Source organism: Jaculus jaculus, chromosome 7 (assembly GCF_020740685.1).
Source record: "Jaculus jaculus isolate mJacJac1 chromosome 7, mJacJac1.mat.Y.cur, whole genome shotgun sequence".
Classification (NCBI taxonomy): domain Eukaryota; kingdom Metazoa; phylum Chordata; class Mammalia; order Rodentia; family Dipodidae; genus Jaculus; species Jaculus jaculus.
In genome coordinates, this window is record NC_059108.1 from 109,973,167 (window position 1) to 109,990,165 (window position 16,999).

General features: G+C 45.8%; 1 protein-coding gene across 5 annotated transcripts in view; it reads left to right on the plus strand.

Moving 5' to 3' along the window:
• Positions 1 to 14,798, plus strand: part of Fbxo34 (F-box protein 34) — a 62,379-nt gene extending 47,581 nt beyond the window's left edge. For 2 of the 5 annotated variants that reach the window (XM_045155068.1, XM_045155070.1), the window contains exons 3-5: positions 1,159 to 1,243; positions 3,900 to 4,044; positions 11,683 to 14,798. In XM_045155068.1, the coding sequence (XP_045011003.1) occupies positions 4,040 to 4,044; positions 11,683 to 13,822 (2,145 nt within the window). In that variant the 5' untranslated portion in view covers positions 1,159 to 1,243; positions 3,900 to 4,039 and the 3' untranslated portion in view covers positions 13,823 to 14,798. Of the gene's footprint in view, positions 1 to 1,158; positions 1,244 to 3,899; positions 4,045 to 6,606; positions 6,678 to 11,682 lie in introns of those variants that run through there. The other 3 variants (XM_045155072.1, XM_004649209.2, XM_045155071.1) reach the window with 3 other exon arrangements.
• The last annotated feature ends 2,201 nt before the right edge of the window (positions 14,799 to 16,999 follow it).

Consider the following 16,999-nt stretch of genomic DNA (forward strand, 5'->3'; position numbering starts at 1 on the left):
TGGGGAACCGAGCCTCGAACCGGGGTCCTTAGGCTTCACAGGCAAGCGCTTAACCGCTAAGCCATCTCTCCAGCCCTGTTTTTTTTTTAAATATTTTGTTCATTTTTTATTTATTTATTTGAGAGTGACAGACACAGGGAGAAAGACAGATAGAGGGAGAGAGAGAGAGAATGGGCGCGCCAGGGCTTCCAGCTTCTGCAAACGAACTCCAGACGCATGCGCCCCCTTGTGCATCTGGCTAACGTGGGACCTGGAGAACCGAGCCTCGAACCGGGGTCCTTAGGCTTCACAGGCAAGCGCTTAACCGCTAAGCCATCTCTCCAGCCCCTAAGTCCTTTACTTTTAACTTAAATTAGCTTTGACAAGCTTGAAAAGCAGGCCATGAAACACCATTTTCAATTTGTTTTGTCGTTCACAAGCATCATTTTATTAGTAATTCTTTTAAACAATGTTTTTGACAATTTTATACATGTATATAATTATTTTGGTTATGTTCACCCCCATTACCTTTTCTTGTTTCTCTCCCACTCCTGGACCCTGTCTACTTGGATGTCATCTTTTGGTGAACCCACTGAGTTTAATAAGGGTTGCTTACATGAGCATAGGTCGGGGTATTAGTAATAAATTTTTACAAAATGGTCCTTGACCAGCCATTGCACATACTGCTGCTTCGGTTTCAGTTTATCAGATCCTAGAGGCATGTGGTATAGAAGAACAGTTACTAAATAGGTACCCAATCAGAGCTGTGGCCTGGGCTTCTGTTAGTAAATAAATACCATGGGACCTGTTGTTTCTAAAGTAACACCCCATTCATTATACTCACAGGTTGCCTTAGAATCTCTAACATTTATCACCTAAGAGAGAAAGCCTTATCAATTTCTTCTGAATTACACTTTGGCCAAGTGGAACATGTATTAACCTTATTAGTATTGCATAAACAAGTGACACTGCACCAGTCAGCTGAGTAGGTTTCTGCTCTATCCAATAGTGGCTTCCTCAGTGTTGGCAGTTCCAGGCCTATGAGAGCCATTGGTCCCTGAGAGGTTTATGGCTGTGGATTTTGAGAACTAGAGGCTTATGGCCCCAACCTCTAGAGGCCAAGCCCTCATAGTTCTACATTCTCAGGTCATAGGCTTACTACTCTGTCTTAATTTCCAGTGTCTCCCACACTCAGTCACTGGTGACCCATGGCCCTTCACAACAACAGCCACCCTGAGTGCTGGACCCACAGCTCCTAACAATGGTTAGTATCATAGCTCCTGGGCTCCCAGGCATTAGTCTTTGATGCTATGTACCCTTCTACCTTCCTGCCGTTGGTGCGCTTGACATTCAACTTCCTGTGCTTCCATCTGCTATCCTTCATTGTCTTGAAGTATAAAGGAGAAAGCTAGCTTCTTTTAGACAATTTCAGTTAGAAATCGAGGCCCAGAGACAAACAGGAGATGCCACTCCACATACCAACCCTCCTTGACAGGAATTAAGACTCTGCTATAGTGCCCCCTGCTGTTCACAGTATAGCATGCGGCACCCTTACCTACCCAGGTGGGCTGGCACTGGAGCCTGCCTCTTCAAAGCTACAGACCAGTGGGGTCTTCGTTTTACATACCTGAATCTGAGGAAGGAATACATTTCTGTCAGTTATAAAGGCTATTCTGGCTCCTCCTTTGCTCTCTGGATTCTCTCTTTGCCTGCCTCTGCTCACTCTGGCCATAGAAACACACGTGAGTGGCTTCCCTTCTCACCCAGCTTGGCTGGATGGGTGGGAGGGAGAACATAATACTGTTTCTTGGTCGGGGGGATCTTTTCTGCTTGCCTCTGCTTTAAGAGTTTGTAGTAACTTCTCACTTTAATTACATGTGTCATTTAATTACTTGTGTAATTCCCTTATATTCCAGATCTGCCACGGGGATGCTTTCACTAGCTCTAGGCCCGTTACCCATGTTCTCTAAATTCAGGGTGACCATAAATACAGCTCTTACTAAGTTCCCGCTGCTTGTCCTCTTAACCACCTTCCTGGGGAAACCCCAGGTGGATGCTATGTGTCTTGTCAGTCTTCCTACATACACACCTAAGATCTGTCTTCCATATGCTTGTGCCTCCACTCACTCCAGTCTTTCCTTAAAAACCTCTATTTCTGTTAAATAAACCTTATGAACTATGCATTGTTTTCCACCTGAATGCGTGTTTCCTACTTGCTGCATGTTTAGGACTCTGTTCTAGCCTCCTTCTAGATGCCAGTATCCCCTAAATAAACCCTAGAATTTGTGTTTCTCCCTAAATTTCATAATTCTTTTTTTTTTTTTTTTTTTTGAGCGACAGACACAGAGAGAAAGACAGATAGAGGGAGGGAGAGAGAGAGAATGGGCGCGCCAGGGCTTCCAGCCTCTGCAAACGAACTCCAGACGCGTGCGCCCCCTTGTGCATCTGGCTAACGTGGGACCTGGGGAACTGAGCCTCGAACCGGGAGACCTTAGGCTTCACAGGCAAGCGCTTAACCGCTAAGCCATCTCTCCAGCCCAAATTTCATAATTCTTAATTCATCCTTCTTGGGTTCATTTTTATCAATTCTTTGCTAAAAATAGGTTCACAAATTTGGGGGACCCTTCCTGAATCCCCAAATTCTGCATCAGTCTTTGCTCCTCTGTTTCTTGTTCGTGTCCCTGGTCATTCTCTAGGACTCTTCACCTGCTTCCTTGCTGCCTGAACCCTTACTGCTACTGCCCTTGCCACTGCCATTGCTCCCACTTTTGCTTCTGCCACCACGGTCCCCACCTAAGCCTCTGCTCTCCGTCTCCTACCTGCTCAGCCTGCTGTGTCGTGATGATAATCACAGTAGGCCGCTTGGGAGAGACCTTTCTTTGGGCCTAATGTTGCAACACCCAAGGACCTGGGGGGGGGGGGGCACAGCATAGGAGGTGCCTCCTGGTCTTTTCCAAAGGCAACCTAGTTATAAAGTCAAAGGAGTATGTATGACATGGGTGTGGCAAAAAGATTATGTTGGCATGAGTTACGGCTTTGCATAAAGATCAACCACAAGTCTGTCATCACTGTGGAAGTGCTCCCTGTGACATCTTGAGTGAGAATAGCTGCAGGGCTAGTGAATGTTGGCCACTGCTCGTCTTGCCTGGAGTGCTCCTGCAGAGGCCTGCTGAAGGGTGTCGGGAGCAGTCAGTTTAGAGCAAGGCCTGAAGTAGGACCCTGTCTTCAGCTTGCGGTGAACCTCCACAGCTGCTGCAGTGTTCCAAGCACGATCTTCGGGCATCTAAAACAGCTGGGCTGACCTTCCCTGCAACTGCCACTGCTGTGTCTGTACCAAGCGTAAGGGGAAGGTCTGAGCGCTGCCGTTTAAAGGCTTCAATGGCCCTTTGCTCCCAGGGTTTTCACCCTGTCCTAGGGAAGGGGAACAACTCAGAAGGATTATAGGGCACTTTCAATTAAAATTTATTAACAGCTTAAATATTAGCTAAAAACTCTTAGGAAAATTTGGTCACCTGTCTGTCTCAACATCAAAAAGTAAAAATTGCCTTAAAATATATTTTAAATTATGTTTATATAAAGATGTATGAATTTGTTTGCAGTGGCAAGAGGCCTGGCATACCCATATTCATATTTTTTGTGTTTCAAATTATTTTTATATATTTATTTATTTGAGAAAGAGAGAGAGAGAGAGAAACAGAGAGAGGGAGAGAGGTGTCACACCAGGGCCTCCAGCCACTGCAAACAAACTCCAGATGCATGTGCCACCTTGTGCATCTGAACCTGGGTCCCTTGGCTTGGCAGGCATGTGCCTTAACCACTAAGCCATCTCTCCAACCCTGAAAAAATATGTTTTTAAAGTGAATTGCCTCCCTGTAAGTTATTACCAAGTATTTTGAAGCTTAGTCTTTTCTCACCTACAGCTTTTTTTAGTGTTCCGTGGGAAGTGGATGCATTCTGTCAGTGCTTAAAGAGATGTGAAGACGAGACTTTCCTTATGCCTCTGCCTGTATAGTTTGTTGCTGGAGTCACTGTTATGTAATGGTCAAGGGAAGAAGGCTGTATGAGGTATTTTCTGGAAGCTTTCACAAATTGGTTTGTTTTGAGACCAGGTCTTGGAACTCCTAGGTTTTCCGTTGTTATTGCCACATACTGCCTTTTAATTCTTACTGATCAATCTTATCCCTTTCCATATGTGGATTATTATGTGACAGTGGACACCTGTGATCTCAGCCTGTGGGCTGCTCATGCAGGAGAATTGGGTTCTTCAATCCAGCCTGGACTGCGTAGAAAGGCTCTGTCTTTAAAGACCAATTGGCTGGGGATGTAGCTAAGTGGTTGTGCTTACCTGTCTTCTACAAGGCCCTGGGTTTGACCCCCAGCACTGTACACACTAAAAATTTGTAGGTAGGGTCTCGCTCTAGCCCAGGCTGACCTGGAATTCACCTTGTAGTCTCAGGGTGGCCTCAAGCTCATGGTGATCCCCCTACCTCTGCCTCCAGACTGAGTGCTGGGATTAAAGGTCCGTGCCGCCATGCCCGGCTGTAATTATGACTCCATCACAGTCGTCCTTGCTGGGACAAGCACCAGACTAGAAGGCTTGCAGATTCCAGGGAGAGCTTCATCACGGGGAAGGTGCTGGCACACTTCGTCACACACCCAGAGCAGAGACAACAGAAGGCACCAGGAAGTGTGAGCTAGGGCTGGACTTAGGATTCCCTCCGTCCTCCCTGTCCCCCCATACCTTGGGGTCTAATCTAAGTAGGAAGCTTAGTTAAAAGGATCTGAGGCCATGGGACCATTTATATTCAAACCACCACAACTTAGGCATTGGTGTTCACTCATACACTTTTTTGGGGGGACAGAGGTTGAGATAGTTCTTATATTGTAGCTCATGCTGGCCTGAAACTCACTATTTTATACTCAGGCTGGCCTCAAACTTAAAACACTGTTCTGCCTCTGCTTCCCAAGTGCTGGGATTACAGGTGTGACCACTACACTCATCCCTTATACATGGTTTTTAAGCAAATTTCAGTTATCTTTTGTGATTCCATTTTGAGATTATACACTACCTTTTTTTTTTGTCTGTCTGTTTTTGTTTTTCAAGGTAGGGTTTCACTCTTATCAGGCTAACCTGGAATTCAGTCTGTAGTCTCAGGGTAGCCTTGAACTCGTTGCCGTCCTCCTAGCTCTGCCTCTCTGTGCTGTGATTAAAGGTGTGCGCCACCACACTTGTGTTGTATATTACCTTTAGGTGAGCATTTTCTTAAATTTATTTGTTTGTTAATTTATTTATTTGACAGAGAAAGAAGGAGAGAGAGAGAGAGAGAGAGAGAGAGAGAGAGAGAGAGAGAGAAAATGGGCACACCAGGACCTCCAGCCACTGCAAACGAGCTCCAAACGTGTGTGCCCTGTTGTGCATCTGGCTAACATAGGTCTTGGGGAATCAAGCCTGGGTCCTTTGCCTTTGCAGGCAAACGCCTTAACTGCAAAGCCATCCTCCAGCTCCCTAAGTTGTTTAAAAATTAACTTCTTATATTTATTTAGGGAAGTACAGAACCAAGGAAAGACTCCCATGTGGCTTGAGAGCCCATGTGGAGGGCCTGGGAAAACTGGAGAGAAAAGAAAGAAAAGAAAATTCAAAGAGCTTTTGCCATGTGGGGAACTGGAGGGGTAAAGAGCCCATGTGAAGAGTAAGGGCTAAGGGCCCTCCCCCTAGTTTGGCCTGCCTAAGCCTAGGCAGAGCCAAGGAGAAACTCAACAGCAGCTGGAAGTTCCCAAGTGGTCAGGCAGCTCAGAGCTGAAGTGTTTTTTTTTTTTAAGTTGAATTTAGATAGTGTCTAGCAGGAATACTGAACAAGATATTCGCCATCAATATAGTGAAGACCTTCAAGTTTTGATTGTTAATTTTCCCTTGTTCCTGGAAAGGATTGCGTGTGATCAGTCTGTGAAGAGACTCTTCCTCACAGGCAAGCCTTCTGGTCAGTGCTCTGCCCTCTCCAATGCAGGTCCTCACAGTGGGTCACCAGGTGACTCCAGCTGACACTTCTCAGAAAACCTCAAGCTGTTCTCTCTTCTAACCACTTCTTTTGATTCCTTACTTTTTTCCAATTTTTTTTTTATTAACAACTTCCATGACTATAAAAAATATCCCATGGTAATGCTCTCCCTCCCCGACTTTTCCCTTTGAAACTCCTTTTTTTTTTTTTTTGTTTTTGTTTTTGAGGTAGGATCTCACTCTGGCTCAGGATGACCTGGAATTCACTACGTAGTCTCAGGGTGGCCAAAATTCTTGGTGATCCTCCTACCTCTGCCTCCCGAGTGCTGGGATTAATGGCATGCACCACCATGCCCAACAAAACTCCATTTTCCATCATATCCACTCCCCCTCACAGTCTCTCTTTTATTTTGCTGTCATGATCTTTTCCTCCTATTATGATATATTATTATGATGTATTATGTATTATTATTATGATGTATTATTATGTAGGTAGTGTCAGGCACTGTGAGGTCATGGATATCCAGGCCATTTTGTGTCTTGGGAGAGCATGTTTTAAGGAGTCCTACCCTTCCTTTGGCTCTTACATTCTTTCTGCCACCTCTTCCGCAGTAGACCTTGAGACTTGGAAGGTGTGACAGAGATATTGCAGTGCTGAGCACTCCTGTCGCCTCTTTCCAGCAGCATGATGCGTCTGTCTTATGTGAGTAATGGGGAATCAAACCTTGGTCCTTCAGCTTATTAGGTTTGCACCTTAACTGCTAAGCCATCTCCTCAGCCCTGTTTGTTTTGTGAAATGGGGTGTCACGTAGCCGAGGCTGTCTTCAAACTTGCTACTGTAGCCAGGGTTGACCTTGAATTCCTGATTTTCCTGCTTGTGCCTCTCAAGTTTTGGGATGACAGGCATGTGCTGCCATGCTTCACTAATTGCAGCGTACTGTTGCATGCTCTGGGTATGCAGTTCAGTAGTAAAGTGCTTGCCTAGCATGGGAAGACCCTGGGCTAAGTGACGAAGAGTGGCAACTATGGCAGCTTTTAAACTTTTAAAAAATTTTTTATTTATTTGAGAGCGACAGACACAGAGAGAAAGACAGATAGAGGGGGAGAGAGAGAATGGGCGCACCAGGGCTTCCAGCCACTGCAAACGAACGAACTCCAGACGCGTGCGCCCCCTTGTGCATCTGGCTAATGTGGGACCTGGGGAACCGAGCCTCGAACCGGGGTCCTTAGGCTTCACAGGCAAGCGCTTAACCGCTAAGCTATCTCTCCAGCCCTAAAAATGGTTTTTTATGGTAATGTGTTTCTATAGCCCAGGCTGACCCTGAATTCACTATGATTCACTTATGATGATCCTTCAAAGGGGTGGGCCACCATGCCTGGCAAGCAGCACTTCTTTTCTGTCTCAGGACCTTCAGAGCAATGCGGGAAGTTAGCACCCTTCCTCCCAGTCTTTAACCAGTGGAGGAATGCAAGCAAACCCTAATATCTTGCCTTCTCTAGGGTGCATAGACACGCACCCCATCTTTCAGCAGTCTCCTCTTATAATTTTCTCTTTTTTCTCTTGTACCTGTTTCCCTCATGTGGTGGTTTGATTCAGGTTTCCCCCATGAACTTGGGTGTTCAGAGTACTGGGTTCCTAGCTGATGGAGATTTGGGAATTAATGCCTCCTGGAGGCAGTGTATTGTTGGGGGCAGGCTTATGGGTATTACAGCCAGTTTCCCCATGCCAATGTTTGGCACACTCTCCTGTTGCTGTTGTTAACCTTATGTTGATCGGGGGTGATGTCCACCCTCTGCTCATGGTATCGTTTTCCCCTGCCATCCTGTAGCTTCCCCACAAGTCTGTAAGCCAAAATAAACCCCTTTTCCCCAAAGGCTGCTCTTGGTTAGGTGATTTCTGCCAGCAATGTGAACCTGACTGCTATACCTCACTTCTTTCTTTTGGATGTTATCCTATTTTCTCTCTTTTTTTTAAAAAAATGTTTATTTGCAAGCAGATAGATACAGGAGAGGAGAGTGGGGAGAGGGAGAGGGAGGGAATGGGCACACCAGGGCCTCTAGCCACTGCAGACAAACTCCAGATGCATGCACCACTTTGTGCACCTGGCTTTCGTGGATACTGGAGAATTGAACTGGGATTGTTAGGCTTTGCAGGTAAGCGCCTTAACTGTTGAGCCATCTCTCCAGCTCTGTCTTGTTTTCATCTGGCTAAAACTTTGTATATACAAGTTGTCAGTTGAGCTGACTATGTAAGTTAAGCGTGAACAAAAGCTTTCTTTAATGAATTTCTTTTTAGTTGTCCCTATCAATAATATTGCCTAAAACAATGTGTGGGGGAGGAGGGCAAAGAGAACATACTGTGCAGTGCAAAAACAGCAGACATATTGCTGAAGTTTAAGCTAAATTTATTCATAGGCACTCTGTAATGAAATCATTGTCTGAATTTACTTGTTTTTTTAAATCCTCTTTTTATTTCATTTCATTTACATGAAAAACCAGGAAGTAGTTGGCACAAAGAGACAGCACTCAGTGTGCTTTATTGATTAATGTGTCATCTTGTTCTTGATGAATTCTGGGTGGCTTTGGCCAGGGGGCAGGCATAAATTATAGAATATGATAGAAAACTATTAACAATGTTACAGTGGTGGGCTGGGTGTGGTGGCACACACCTTTAATTGCCTGCACTTCGGAAGCAGAAGGATCATCATAAGTTCAAGGCCACCCTGAGCCTACATGGTGTATTCCAGATCTGCTCTGGCCTAGAGCAAGACCCTACCTCAAAAAAACAAAAACAGCGGGGTGGGGCATTACAGTGATGGCTCAGCACTTAAGGTGCTTGCCTGCAAAGCCTTATGGCCAGAGTTTGGAAATTTCCCAGTACCCATGTAAATCTCAGTGCACAAAGTGGCACATGCATCTGGAGTCCATTTGGAGTAGCTGGAGGCCCTAGCATGACCATTCTCTCCATCTCTTCTATCTCTCTGCTTGCAAATAAATAAATAAAAAAAAATTTTTTTACACTGTAACCTACCAAGGACCAGAATGGTCCTCATAAAATCTATTTCAGGAGTATCTTCAAAAGGTACTTTGGGGGCTGGAAAGATGGCTTAGTGGTTAAGGCATTTGCCTAGGAAGCCTAAGTACCCAGTTTCGATTCCCCAGAACTCACGTAAGGCAGATGTACGAAGTGGTGTGTGCATCTGGAGTTGTTTGCAGAAGCCAGATGCCCTGGCATGCTCATTTTATCTGCTCTTCTCTCTAATAGATAGAATTCCTTTTAAAGGAATAAAAGATATTTTGGGATTGGAGAGACAATTCAGTGTTAAGTTAAAAGCACTTGCTTGCAACCCTTGATAGCCTCAGGTTCAATTCCCCAGTACTTGTGTCAAGTGGCATATGTGTCTGGAGTTCACTTGCAGTGACAGGAGGCCCTGGCCTTGAGCACCCATTCTCTCCTCTCCTCTCCCTTCCTCAGAGAGAAAGGGGGAGGAAGGAGGAGAAGGGAAGGGAAACGGTAGGCACAGATGGACTTTGTATGCCGTAAGTGCAGGATTTCTATTCATCTGGTTAGAAGATAGGCATGTCTATATTTCCTCACAGCTGACACTTGACTGTGGGAGTTAAAAAGTTTAAATGAAGAGTAAAGTTGAATCATTGGTCACTTTCATAATTGCCAGTCAACACTGAACGTAGTTACATAGAAGCTAGTACACTATGGGCAGTCAGTAAATGTGGAGCCAGTGGGAAAGAACATACTGAGTCACCTAAGGCACATGTCTACCAATGTTGTTTTAGCTAGAGCAGGAAAGCTTCATGCAGAGACTTGCAGGTGCTGTGGTCTTGCACCGGTCTGTGACTGGAGAGCTTTATTTTGGTTGTTAGGATTCCTTTGAGACCAGACATCCTTAGAAAACATACTTTTTTATTTCAGAAATATATATTTGGAGTCTTAAGTGTAGCACTGTTTGAAGGTAAAATTATGATCGATAATCAGAAGGAAAAATACAAAGGAGAGTTTGGGTAAAGCTTAATCTTCTCTATGCCAGAGCCACAGAGGAGGGGTGGCATTTATTTCTTGGTCCCCAACACAGATGACACATTAAAATGATTTGGCATGTGCACAGGGACTGAGGAGTTACCAGTATCAAGCACGTCATGCTGGGTCTTGGTCTGGGAGATGTTGGAACACCCTGACACGCATGAGGTCACCGTTGATCTGGATGAAGTAGTTGTTGCCAGGCATCACCTGGCTCCTGTAAGACACAGCTTAAAGATGGGAATTTCTGGTTTTCGTCGCTTCAAGCTGGGACTTTACCTTGTCAGCTACCTCCTGGATCTCAGCCGTGGTTAGTTCAGTATCAGTTCCATCTGGTCATCATCATGGCGGCAGTGCAAGGGGCAGAGCAGCCAGAGACAATAGGAATCATAGAAGACAGCAAGCCCAGAAAACATACAGGGTGTTTGTGTCATGGGGGGGGGGGGGGACATGATCATGTCAACTCAGACTCAGAGACAGGAAGTGCCTACTAATTTGCAAAGACTAGGACACATATGCAAATTAAGTGACTCCCATCTCCACTGCTGACCAGGAAAGAAAACAAGGCCCTGTTTTCTAAAGTAGTTCAATGGTTTTAAACTTAGTAAGGCGTATGCTATATATATTATTACTTACTTTTTTTGAGGTATGGTCTCACTCTAACACAGACTGACGTAGAACTCATTTCGTAGTCTCAGGGTGGCCTTGAAGTCACAGCGGTCCTTTTACCTTCCAAGTGCTGGGATTAAAGACATGTGCCACCACCTTGCCTGGCGAGTGCTATATTTGAGTTGAAATGGTTGTATGAGGTTTTTTTTTTTTTTTTTTAATTTTCTTTCTTTACCTCTCATACCCAACTGTATTTGTATGAAGTTTGACAGTCAATGTATACAGTTGCTCTTAGGCCAGCAGGCCCAGAAGGCATGGAAAATTAAGTGTTTATGTGAACAGGTTATTTAGAAAGTCAAGACAGTAGATGGACAGGATACATATGTGGGCATGTGCAAAGCTTCAGACAGCAAAAGTCAGTAGTGTATGGGAATTGTTGAGAAAGCAGCATTAATTTTGATATGCATCGAATAAAGTGGTAGGACCTAGGAAGATGATAATGTTTAAAAATTACCAGGATCAGGGTGTGATAGTGCATTGTTTTAATGCCATCACTCAGGAGGCAGGAGTAGGAGAATCGCCTTGAGTTCAAAGCCACCTTGAGACTACATACATAGTGAATTCCAGATCAGCCTGGGCTACAGCAAGACCCTACCTCTGGGGTGGGGGTGGGGAGTCAACACACTCACAAGAAAGAAAGAAAGAAAAATGACTTGCTAGGGGCTGGGCATGGTTATGCATTTTGTAATCCTAACACTCAGGAGGCTGAGGATCACAAGTTAGAGGTCAGTGTGGTTACAAAGCAGGCTAAAGGTCTAATTTTGTGTCAATTAACATCACTTTCTGAAACTCACTAGTCAAAACCAACTTATTTTCTGGCTGATATCCCATGGCTGTTTTGCTGCTGTTGTGCCTGATCTGTGCACTAAAACCAAGCTGAGCATTGAAAAAAATGTAGTAAGCTGCTAGTAAATAGGCTACAGAGTGCTAGAATCAGTGAGCTTAGGTTAAAGTAAAAAAAAAAAAAAGTCTCAACCAGCTATGCATTTCTCTCCTGTTACAGGGCATCTGTTATGCACCTAAAACCATATTGGAAAGTCCAGAAGAAAGAGGGCCCTCTGGAAGTCAGCAGGGACACTCTGAGAACTCCTATGAGCCAACAGGAGACTGTCAATGATGAAAAGGACAAAGCCAGCCACATGAAACCAGCTCTCTTTCCTTCAGCTTCTCTTGTCAAAGCATCGTCTCGAAAGCCTTTTGGGGTCCTTTCTCCAAATGTTCTGTGCAATATGAGTGGGAAGAGTCCTGTGGAGAGCAGCTTGAATGTTAAGGCTAAAAAGAATGCACCATCTGCAACAATCCACCAGGGTGAAGAAGAAGGACCACTTGATATCTGGGCTGTCGTGAAACCTGGAAATACAAAAGAGAAAATCGCATTCTTTGCAGCTCACCAGTGTAGCTCCAGGCTGGGATCTATGAAAATAAAAAGCTCCTGGGATATTGATGGGAGAGCTACGAAAAGAAGGAAAAAGTCAGGAGATCTTAAAAAAGCCAAGATACAGTTAGAAAGGATGAGGGAAATGAATGGCAGGTGCTACCAGCCTGAGCCATTTGCATGTGGCATTGAGCACTGTTCTGTGCATTGTGTGAGTGACAGTGGAGATGGAGTCTGTGCTGGGCGGTCTCTGTCGGTGATACAGATGGTTGCCTTCCTTGAGCAAAGAGCCAGCGCTCTGCTAGCCAGCTGTGCGAAAACCTGCACAAATGCACCTGCCATCGTGAGGCTTTCTGGCCAGTCTAGAGGTGTATCGTCTGCCCCTGACCCCTTCTCTGCCCCAGGAGAAGAACCCACGGATAGGGTTGGTCTTGAGGCTGGCAAACCACAGAGTGAACCTGTCCGTGTCCTTGACATGGTAGCTAGGCTGGAGTCGGAGTGCCTGAAACGGCAGAGCCAGCGGGAGCCCGGAAACTTGTCACGGAATAACAGCTTCCGTCGAAATGTAGGCAGGGTGTTGCTTACGAATGGCACTCAGGCTGAGGAAGGCCAGAGAAAACGAGGCACCTCAGAGGCACCTGATGCCCAGGTGGATTCTGTGCAGTCTCTGTCTGTAAAAGGTGGACCCTCAACAGCTGATCATTGCTCCATGGGGAACCAGGCTTGGGATGGTGCGTCTCAGGGTTGTCCCTCACTGCCAGTGTGTGTGAGTTACCACATGGACAGTGAAGAGTTAGAGCCAGGTCAGCAAACTGCCATGAACAGCAGCAGCAGCAGCAGGTATGATGTGGAAATGATGGATGAACTTGACGGATTACCTTTTTCTTCTCCCACCTGTCGCCAAGTCACTGAACTGCCTACAGATGTCATCAGTTGTATGAATAGAGAGCTTGTGCCACTCACTAGCCAAAATCCTGAGCAGAGAAGAAAAGAATCTTTGTGTGTTAGCATCACTGTGTCTCAGGTAGAGAAAGACCATCCTCCTAGTTTAAACTCCCAGGAGGAACCTCTTCCAGGAATGTTGTTTTTTTTGTCGCCTGGTCAGGAACAGCTAGAATATGCCGAGTTGAATGAAAGCACAGCCCAGGCTTCTTCAGAGGCCAGCCAGCTTCATGATGCTGAGAGTGATCACGCATCCCAAGAGAAAGGTGTTCTGACTGAGCCTGGACCACCAGCCTCAGTGGTAGAAAGCACATTACCGGTGCTTGAGGCATCCAGTAGTAAGAAGCAAGTGTCGCAGGATTTTTTGGAGACTAGGTTTAAGATCCAACAGCTTCTGGAGCCTCAGCAGTACATGGTGTGTCTGCCCCACCACATCATGGTGAAAATCTTCAGGTTACTTCCTACCAGGAGTTTGGTGGCTCTTAAATGTACCTGCTGCTATTTCAAGTTTATCATTGAATATTACAACATTAGGCCAGCAGATTCTCGCTGGGTTCGAGACCCACGCTACAGGGAGGATCCTTGCAAGCAGTGTAAGAAAAAGTATGTGAAAGGGGATGTATCCCTATGCCGGTGGCACCCCAAGCCCTACTGCCAGGCCCTGCCCTATGGGCCTGGGTACTGGATGTGCTGCCACCGGTCTCAGAAGGGCTTTCCTGGATGCAAGCTGGGGCTACACGACAATCACTGGGTCCCTGCCTGCCACAGCTTTAATCGGGCAATCCATAAGAAGGCAAGAGGGAGTGAAGCCGAGGAGGAGTACTGACTCCGTGAGAGGCAAAGGACTGATTTCTAACACTGCAGACCGCCCAGGCAGAGCAAGTGTTTGCTGCTTCAGCCTCACTCTTTCGGGAACCCATGTGTCCACCGGGACTGCCACCGTACAGGAAAGTTGGTCCCACGGTTTCAGAGTGGTGCCTCATATACTTGGTTCAGGGTGGCATCTCGTGGCTTGACTCACCAGGCTGTGAATAACTCTCCTGTTTTCCCCATCCTTAAAGGATGAAGCCACATCGCCATGAAGGAGGTTGATTTTGCTGCAGGCAGTCCCACAAAGGGGCTCCAGAAATGCTTCCCTACTCACACTGTATGTGAAATGAGCGAAAAGCAAAGCAAAACCTTTGGGTTTGCCTAAAAAGAGAAAGTCAGGCACCTTACCTTAGACCTTGTATGCTTGGTCCTGTGAGATTGATGTCTGTGGGTGGAGATGGATTTTATGCCCTGTGATGTTTACAGTGTATATAATGGTTGTGTTTTCATAGGGCTGTGTAAGTGCACATTAAACCTGAGCGCCTTTACCTTTAGATGAGTGCTTTGGCCCCTCTGTAAATAACATGAATAAAATCCAGTTGTATATGATGGACAGCTTACTAAACAACATAACCACCACAATGCAGCTAGGATAGTGTTGCAGCTATAATTGTGTGTTTTTAAGTTGCTTCCTCCAAACTTGTACATCCTGTATAATATATGAATGTTTCCCAAATAAACTATGAATGTTTCCTGTATAATATATGAATGTTTCTGAGAAGAAACTCTAAATAGCTAAGAAGAGGTGAACTTGGTCAAAGGATACCAAATAATGGTTTAACTGAACAACTTAAAACGGACAAAGAGAACAATCCTTTATGTTTTAGTGAGCCACTGAGAGTAAGACTTGACAGACTATAGATTATAACATTGTCTATCCTTTGGCTGGCTACAATTTTTTTAAAACTTCAATAAAAAGTGTTTTAAGTGGGGCCTGTTTTGCAATTCTTAATTTTTGGATGTAATATTTGTAAAGTTTTTATAAACTGAGATAGTTTCAAGATTTTGAAGCTAGAATACATCCCTGTAATCCCTGTACTTGGAAAGATGTGGCATGAGAATTGAGTTCAAGGCCAACCTGGGCTACATTATGAGATGCTGCCTCCCCTCCCCCAAAATGAAAAGGCTTAGTTGGGGGAAAGAAGGGGAAAAGTTTCTTCTGACACGGGGAATATCTCTTGATATTCTCATTATACATTTTTACAGCCTTCTAACAAAAGTTGGTCATCGGTCTTATTTTCTGTTTGAAAAGGTAATAGCAAAAATGTCAGAGCCTGTCCAGGCCCAATCATTCAGAAGCAATTAAGGATCTCTTTGTGCCTGTGGACATTTTATATTGGTGGCGTTAGGCATACTGGGCCCCAGAAAGCAAAAAACTAGGCTGGCTTGAGATCCAGAGCTCTCCAGCAAACCTTGTAAACAGTATACCCTGCAGGTGTGGACAGCAGATGTTGGAGGGTAAGTGATAGAAGGGTAAGGTTGGCAGTAGTACCCCAGGAGGATGTGATTTATCCAGGACAAGCTTGTAGCTGAGGGAGAGGCATGAGGGGACAGAAGTTTCTAAACTTATTTTGTAACTGCTCCCTCCTCAGAAGGGGTTACTGAAAGAGAAAAGTGTCCTGATGCTAAGAAAGTCTCGTGCTGACCTGCAGGCTCCAATTGGGGTGATATAGAGGAGGCTGAGCTAGCTTGCTGTACACTGCCAATCTCGGGGACCAGTAAAGTAGTGGGACTCATCATCTGGGGTTACAGATAACACGTGGAGTCTGTCAAAGTGTTTCATGCAGTGTTAGCTGCTCTTGCTGGCTGTGGAGCCAACACGTGCAATGCAGAGGATAAACAGCCATTGCTGAACTGCTTATCATGGTCTGCAGACACAGCGGCTGAGTGGGGCGGAGCTGACCAGAAGAGAGCACAGTAAGAACACCCTAGCCCCTCTTGTTATGCAGTTCCTTAGAAATCAGATGGCCTGTCGTGAAAGTTGTCAACAGTAAGACAGTAATCTTTAGCTGGGCTGGGTGTGGTGGCGCACACCTTTAATCCCAGCACTTGGGAGGCAGAGGTAGGAGGATTGCTGTGAGTTCGAGGCCATCCTGAGACTACATAGTGAATTCCAGGTCAGCCGGGCTAGAGTGAGACCCTACTTCGAAAGCAAACCTTTTGGCTCTAAACATCAGAAAGTAGCAGCACCCCTCCCCCCACCAAAGTGCCAAACATGAAAAACAGCCCACTCCTTTCCCCAGTGCATCGCCATAGGAGCATGGAGCAGAGAAGGAAAGAGACATGCATGCTAAGACCCTCTCCAACAAACCTCCCACTCAGCTTGCGCTCAAAGGCTCTGAAAAACCTAGCTGTGTTTGCTCTCCTACCCTCCAGATCTCTCTTCCGTCATCTGAACCAGGAGTCCACTCCCCACGCTTCTGTGGGGCAGCTGACTCCTCAGCAACGAAGACCAAACACCCAGGACTAAGATGAAACGGAGTGAGGCAGGCCGTCCCGGGTGATAGAACGAGACCCTGTCTGTAAATAGCTCTTTAGGCATAAGTTAACCTGCACACTTAGGGCTCTGGGCTGGGTCCCCACGTCTCTACCGCTGCATGTGGAGCTCCCTTCATACCAGGCAGATAAGTGAGCCCCTACCCTCAGTACCTCAAAGGTTCCCAGTGCTTCCCTCCATGTTTGCTTCTCTCGCAAGCATGCTACCACCGACCAGCACCTCCAACTTTTTTTTTTTTTAAAGGAATCCTGTCTAACCCAGGCCATCCTGAAATTTATGACTCTCCTGCCTCAGCTGCAGAATAGCTGATATTAAAATCTTGACTTGCAGGCTGCAGAGATGGCTTAGAGTTTAAGATGCTTGCCTGCAAAGCCAAAGGATTCCGGTTTGACTCTTCAGGACCCACGTAAGCCAGATGCACAAGGGGGCGCACATGTCTGGAGTTTGTTTGCAGTGGCTGGAGGCTCTGGTGTGCCCATTTCTCCCCTCAAATATATTTTAAAAAATCTGACTTGCTGGTGCCAGTTTAACATGAAGGGTGCTGGCAGGTTTGGGCAGCTGCGGCCTAGTCTATAGTTTTGTATAGTATAAGAACCCTGAGGAGACAGCAGGGCTTACCAAGCCCAAGTGAACATG